The sequence below is a fragment of the Gekko japonicus genome, unplaced genomic scaffold (assembly GCF_001447785.1).
Source record: "Gekko japonicus isolate JY-2015 unplaced genomic scaffold, Gekko_japonicus_V1.1 scaffold761, whole genome shotgun sequence".
In the NCBI taxonomy this organism is placed as follows: Eukaryota; Metazoa; Chordata; class Lepidosauria; order Squamata; family Gekkonidae; genus Gekko; species Gekko japonicus.
In genome coordinates this window covers 255,478-262,594 of record NW_015177030.1, presented here as the reverse complement: position 1 = coordinate 262,594, position 7,117 = coordinate 255,478, and the positions used below count along the sequence as shown (strand labels likewise).

At 57.4% G+C, this 7,117-nt stretch overlaps 1 protein-coding gene across 1 annotated transcript in view; it reads left to right on the top strand.

Moving 5' to 3' along the window:
- The window catches only part of GIGYF1 (GRB10 interacting GYF protein 1), a 14,157-nt gene that overhangs the window by 2,890 nt on the left and 4,150 nt on the right, over positions 1-7,117 (top strand). The window contains exons 8-17 of the mRNA XM_015427885.1: positions 26-255; positions 570-735; positions 847-1,047; positions 1,518-1,660; positions 3,233-3,392; positions 3,507-3,673; positions 4,324-4,424; positions 4,646-4,753; positions 5,101-5,201; positions 6,940-7,022. Coding sequence (XP_015283371.1) covers positions 26-255; positions 570-735; positions 847-1,047; positions 1,518-1,660; positions 3,233-3,392; positions 3,507-3,673; positions 4,324-4,424; positions 4,646-4,753; positions 5,101-5,201; positions 6,940-7,022 — 1,460 coding nt within the window. The remainder of the gene's footprint in view (positions 1-25; positions 256-569; positions 736-846; positions 1,048-1,517; positions 1,661-3,232; positions 3,393-3,506; positions 3,674-4,323; positions 4,425-4,645; positions 4,754-5,100; positions 5,202-6,939; positions 7,023-7,117) is intronic.

The following is a 7,117-nucleotide window of genomic DNA, read 5'->3' as shown; positions in this document are numbered from 1 at the left end:
GCTGACTCCCCCCCCCGCTTTGCAGATGGGGGGCCTCGGTCGGCCGGGTGGCGAGAGCCTGGTGGAGAAGGGCGCCGGCGGAAGTTTGACTTCGACTTTCGGGACCGTGAGGACGAGCCCCGGGGCGGGCGCCGGCACCGGCACAACAGCGACAGCTTCGAGGAGGACAAGGACGGCCTGCCCGAGTGGTGCCTGGAAGACGAGGAAGAGGAGATGGGGACTTTCGACTCCTCCGGGGCCTTTATGCCCCTCAAGGTGCCCCTCCTTTCCTGTGCCCTGGCTGGCTCCCAGCGCGCCCAGTGGGAATTCCTCCAAGCCCCCAATAGGGAGGGCCTGGCGGGGACTAGCAGCACCTCGGTTTGGCGGGAAGCCGCTCCTCTTCTTCCGTGGCAGCTGGCCTCTCCTGTCTGTCCTTGTCCGCAGAGATCTGGGGCAGTCAGAACCCCTCAGCCAGCAGCTCTGAGCAGGAGCATGCCGGGTTGGGGGGTGGGTAGGACACTTAGCTTGCCTGGCAAAGCTCACGCTGTTGTCCGGTCCATCTCCCCCCCCCCTTCCCGCTGCTCCTGCAGAAGAGCCCCAAAGAGCCCATTCCAGAGGACCAGGAGCTGAGTTTCCTTCCCTTGCAAGAGGAGGAGGAGGAGGAGGAGGAGCAGCGGACAGAGGCGAAGGACGGCGAGGGGGGAGAGAGTGGCAAGGCCCCTGTTGCCCCCACCGTCAAGGACGGGGCAGAGAGAGGTATGAGGCTGGGGGGGGGGCGGCACTGGAAGAACGGGGAAGAGAGGAAGTCTGGCGGGCGGAAGGGGTTGGCTAATCTGCGCTCCGCCTCTCTCTCTCTCTCTCTCTCAGAGCGGATGGAACTCCAGCAGGTTCCTGAGGAGAAGACGGCAGCCCCTCCTGGGGCTCCGTGGCACTCCGCCCCCCCTTTCTCCGCAGCCACTGACGCTGCCCCCACTGGTGAATGTGAGAGTGCCGTGCCAGGGACCGCCTCCAAAGCAGAGGGGTCGGCGCTGGCTGCCGGGTGCATCAAAGACATGGAAACTGCAAATGGTATGTGCCGGGTGGGGCAGCCGAGCTCCCTCTCCCCCCCCCCCCCCCCCCCCCCGGGGGGGCGTTATTACAAGTGGAGGGAGGTGGGGGCCTTTTGGTCCCCACTGATTTGGGGGGGGCAGGGCTCATTTTGTAGCAGGAACTCCTTTGCATATTAGGCCACACACCCCTAATGTAGCCAATCCTCCAAGAGCTTACAGAGCTCTTCTTACAGGAGCTACTGTAAGCGCTTGGGAGGATTGGCTACATTAGGGGTGTGTCGCTTAATATGCAAATGAGTACCTGCTGCAAAAAGAGCCCTGGGGGGGGGGAGACACACCCTGGCACAGTGGCTCACGCAGGCGTTGCCTCCTCATTGTCACCAAGCATCGCCTCCGTGTCCTCTTGGTGGCTGCTGGCTCTGGCCACCCCCGGGATGGGTCTGTGCAGTGGAACTGACCCTGCTCTCCCTCTCTCGGCTGTGCTCCCAGGGGCTCCGGGAATCCTGAGCCACCCGACGCGGATCAGCCCTGCTGCGGCCTCAGCCATTCCCTCGTCTGCAACTGCTGCTGCTGCTACTGAATTCACAGTTGGGGACAACGAGGATGAGGATGGAATGAAGCACCTACAGCAGGTGGGGAAGGGGGTACAGCTGAGCTGGGTTGCGTCAGAACCATCCCCGGCAGGAGGGGCTTTTCCTAGGGTTGCCAAGTACTTACCGTGAACATTCCTGCGTGTAACACACCCGCGCCCCACTATGGTACCATCGCGTTTTCAGCCCCATTGCCAGAGCGTCGCCCGGCTACGTGCACGTCTGGGCGACAGCATAGTGGGGCATGGGTGTTTTCCACGCGGGAATGGTCCTGCCGAGAACTATCTGTTTCCTACTGATTCGCAGCAAGTCCTTGGCAGCCCTAGCCTTTCCCGTGGGCCTTTTGGGGCTTTCTCCAGCTCTCCCCCAACTTTCTGTCCTGCCTGTCCTTCCTTGTGACTTCCTGGGAAGCAAAGGAGAGAGGCGGAACTTGTGGGAATGCTGGAGCCGTGCTGGTTTTTTTCTGGGTTTCAGGAAACATTGACATATACCTATGACTAGCTCTCCAGCACGGCTTATTTTAAAAAGTATAAAATTGCACTATTTGACACTGGTAGGCACTCATCTCTCCCCTTGCACTGTGGCCCTAGTTAGGATGGTTTAAATGCTCTCTGTAAACCGCTCCGAGCCTTCGGGAAGGAGTGATATATAAGCTGAAAGTGTAATGTAATGTAATGTTATGGAGTTTAGGAACAAAGATGCCTTAATTTTCACCAGCATAGATTGTAAATATGCTCTTTATTTGACAGAGGAAGCGACCAAGCACAGCCCCCTACGCCGCCCTTTAGTGGTTGCCGGGTTGGGGGAGGGGGAGAGTTGAATTTACGAAACAAATTTTGTGCCCGGCGAAAGAGAACGTGTGCGTTACTTCGGTAGAAACAAGTCCGGTAGAGGTCATTCTGCATATCCGGATATCAGACTAAAGTTTAACATTGAAAACACGGATTTCTTTAGTGGTGTACACTGTTATCATTTATAGAATGACTGATAAACATTTTCACTCATTATGTAATGTACAGCATTACATAAAACTTTCCCGCTATACATGTTGCGTTCATAACGTCTTGTCTTAAAAGGCACTTCACTCTCGTTGATGGAGAACTGTTTGTTTTCCTTGTGGGCCTTCTGTCTCTCTGGGGAAGCTTTTTGGCTCCTCCTGGAAATGGCTTGGCTCTTCTGAATTGTCCCCGGCAGTCCCAACTCTGTCTGGCTTTGCTAGTGAAAACCTGTGCCTTTGCCTCTCAGTTTGGTGTAGTGGTTAACTGCACGGACTCTAATCTGGGAGAACCGGGTTTGATTTCCCACCCCTCCACTTGCACCTGCTGGTGTGACCTTGAGCAAGCCGTAGTTCTGTCAGCTGTTCTCTCAAGGACAGTTCTGTCAAGAGCTCTCTCAGCCCCGCCTACCTCACAGGGTGTTTGTTGTGGGGAGGGGAAGGGAAAGGAGTTTGTAAGCCGCTCTGAGACTCCGAGTGAAGGGCGGGGGATAAATCCAATCTTCTCCTCCTCTTCATCTCAGTCAGTTCCTGTCCAGAAACTTGACTCTTTGGTGCCAGTTTGGCCAAGCTACGACAGATGCTTCCCTGATCCCCTTCCCCTTCCTTGTTGCCTTCAGGAAGCAGAGAAGATGGTGGCCTCCCTGCAAGACAGCTCCCTGGAGGAGGACCACTTCACGCAGGCCATCGGGGACCACCGCAACACTGCCGCGGCCCTGCCCCTCTCTCACGAAGCCGCCATGAAGTGGTTCTACAAGGATCCCCAAGGGGAGATCCAAGGTGAGCTGGGCCTTGCCTGACCCCCCGGCGGGTGGGGTGGGGCGGGATAGGGGGCGAGCAGGCCCCCCAGGTGACCGGCCTCTTCTCTTCTCTCCTCCCCTCCTCCCTGCCCAGGCCCCTTCACGACCCAAGAGATGGCCGAGTGGTTCCAGGCCGGCTACTTCACCATGTCCCTCCTGGTGAAGCGAGGCTGTGACGAGGGCTTCCAGCCCCTAGGTGAAGTCATAAAGATGTGGGGAAGAGTGCCTTTCGCTCCAGGCCCGTCGCCGCCCCCATTACTGGTGAGGAGGGAGAGGGCCGCGGGGGTGCTGAAGGTGCTTGGAGAGGGACGGGCACCAGAGCAGGCAAAGCCGGGGCTGGCCCACCTGCGCCCGCACCACAAGCGCCCGTTTGGAGCAGCAGCGCTGAAGCAGGATGTGACACGTGAGGTGCGCCACTGCGTCTGTTGCCATGTTGGGGAAGGGGGCGGGCAAGGGGCTTGGCTGTCCAGCAGGAGGATTCTGCCCCCCCCTTTCACCTCCCCGGGGAAGCTCCCTGGGGCACTTGAGGGGGGGAGGGGTTCCCTCCTCCTCCTTCTCCTCCTCCTCCTCCTCCCTCTTTTGATGGCATGGTGTCCCAGAGAGTCAGGCCGTTGGTGGGGGTCCGCCTCTTGGTGCTGCTCCAGCCCCTGTTTCTGGAGGAGAGGGGAAATGCCCGCTAGCCCAGTTCTGCTGGTCCTCAGGAGTCCCCGTCCCCCCCCACCCCACCCACCCCGGTTGCTCTGCTCCAGATCCTTGTGGCTTGGGGGCTTTCTGCTGCTCTGTGTGATGTCTGGCTGGGGTCCCCTGCTGGTCCCCCGGGAGGCACCTGCTCTGCAGGGCTCTCTGCCGTCCCCCCAGCGCTGGGCTTGTCATCGGGATCGTGTGTGCTCTTTTCTCTCCCGCTTGCCCAGGGAAACATGGACCAGGAACGCCTGAAGAAGCAGCAGGAGCTGGCAGCCGCCAACCTCTACCAGCAGCTCCAGCACCAGCAGCTGCTCCAGCTGGCCAACAGGTACTCTCCCCTGCTGCTGTAGACTTGGGAGGGGGGGCGGAAGCGGGGCCGGGTCGTTTCCTTGGCCGGGGTGACCAGAGGCTCCGTCGGCGTGCCTGCTCCAAACCGAGTGGGGAGGAAGATGAGGGTATCACACCGGGTGGACGGACGTGATCTCGGCGGGCTGATCTGCCGGCCACACTCTGCCGGCTCCCCACTATCTGGCTGCCTTTCTCCCCCAGCAGGCAGCAGTATGCCCAGTGTGCCCTCCAGCAAAAGGTGGCGACGGGAGATCTGACGCAACAGCAGCTGGCCACCTTCCTGCAGCAGCTGCAGGCACTCAAACCAAGGTGAGGCTGAAACGGCACATTCCTCCTCTCCTCCTTGTGGACGAGCCCCTGCCGAGGCGTCCTCCTTGCCTGGGCTGCAGATTGTGGGCTTCGGAGTGGGGGGAACGGGCGTCTTCGGCTTGCTCTCCTGACGGCAATTTGTACCAGCCCCAGACAAGCCTTGGAAACGGTCTGCCACTCAACCCTTGTCAAGCCAGCCTTCTCTAGGCCCAGGGGTGGGGGGGTGGGTGGGTGCCTAGGAGCCTGGGCTCCCCCACCGGGCTGGCAGCTGAAGCAAACTGGGAGCGACCGGGGTGTTTGTGTGTAGTGTGTGTGAGTGACAGGACCGCGTTGCCCTCTTCTTGCAGGGCCGGGGAGCAGGGGATGATTCCCTCTATGAACCGATCGATATCCGTGCCAGACGCCGGGTCCCTGTGGGACGCACATACCTCAGCCTCATCACAAGCAGGTCACGTTGCGCAGCGGGGAGGGGAGGGGGGAGGTTCCCAAGCACTGCCGGGGAGCTGGGCCTGGCCGTTAGCAGGAGGGTCCCTGGACTGCATGTCTGGGCTCTCGTGTGGTTTCCGGTCACAGTTCGGCCCTGTGTGAGATGGAAATCGTAACGGCCCACCTTGCAGGGTTATCGTGAAGACATACATTGCAAATAAGGAATGCACGCAAGTGGGTCCCTCTCCTGGAGTCCGGTGGCCTATCGTGTCGAAGCTAGCAGCAGCTTTTGGGTCACGCCGGGTCGGACCCTGGAGCTCACAGCTGGAAGGCTTTGCAACAAGCCCCCCTGGGGGGGCTGGTGACGGGGTCTGGGGTCTCTGTCTGGCCTCTGCTCAGAGGCCTCTCCCCGGTGTTTTCCAGCAGAGAGCCATTTCCAGGCCGCTGCTTTCCTTGGCTTATTTATTTATTCATTCATTAGATTTTTACCCCGCCAGGGGGCAGGCTCAGGGCGGCTTACAAGAGAACCACAGATAAAACAACAATATAAATTAATATATATATTAATATAAAATACACAGTAAGTTATTAAAACCATTAGCATAGCGATGGCGATGTGGCTATAATAAGAAGAGCAGTACCTCCACTATCGGCAGGCTGGTAAGACGCAGCTCCTTACCCATATGCCCGACGGGAGAGCTCCATTTTTGTGGCCCCGCAGAACCGCGAGAGGCCCCGCAGGGCCCTGATCTCATCTGGAAGCCCATTCCACCCGTCTTCTGGGTTGTTTCTCTGCCCAACTATCTCTTCTACGCAGCCAGTTAGTTTGACCTAATTTCTGCATATTTTGCAAACATCCTTTCTTCTTCCCTTTTTGTCATTGTGTAATAAACTATTTCACACATGCAAAGGAGTTTTGTTTAGGAATGATCCTTTGTTTCAGTCTGGACTAGATTATCTTCTGATCTGCTTCCTGAACATTTGACAGTGCTGTCAGTTTAGAAATTCTGTACACTTGCATAACTTGTATAAATCCCAGAATCTATCTTTTTCTGGTGATTTTTTTTTAAAAGTGTAGAATATTCTCTGGGGAATTGATGCTGTGGAGAAATGTGTGCCTGATACTGCTAAGAAAACTTGCTATGTGTAGGAGGTATAAATAACTTCCTTTTTACTTGCCAGTTTGTTGCTTCTGTTCCCACTGTCATTACTGGAGAGCAAAACTTGGGGTGGTGGTGGTGGAAGACTCTGACCCTAGAGACTGCTTGGCTGCAGTCTTCAGACCCCAAATGACATCCCATTCACACACTTCCTGCTGTTCATCATCATCTTGCATATATATGTGGCCTTAGGTAAGGGATAACAGTTAACTGTAGAGCCGCTCGGAGACCCCCTGTGGGGGGTTTGAGCGGGGTAGCAAGTCGAAAGTTAAATAAATAAATAAATAAATAAATAAATAAATAAATAAAATTCCAGTAAGTAGGAGCAGCCGCAGAAAAAGCCCTAGTCTAAGTCGATACCAGCCTGGTGTCCTTTCCTTGGTCGCTGAGAGGTCTCCCGCCTTCCCCTGTGGCTTGAGGTGGTTTTCAGCGGAGCTTTTTTCCGGTGGCCCCGGCCCAAGGCATGAGCAGGACTTTTCCTCTCCCTTTGCAAGCGCAGCATTTCTTCCTCCTCCCCGGTGAGGTCCAGGCGTGGTTTCCTCCTTGGGTGCCCAGGCCCCCGGGAGAGGAGTTTAAACCTTCCCCTGTTGTGCCTTGCAGGTGGTGAAGCCAGTTTATGGGATATTCCCATTAGTTCTTCAACTCAGGGTCCAATCTTAGAACAACTTCAACTGCAGCATAAAGTGAGTGGCGGGACCCGGGAGGGCTGGAGGGAGGGGGGGGGGCAGGGCCGCGCCCTGCCTGTGCTCAGCCACCCGGGGGTGCTCTTCCCCCCCCC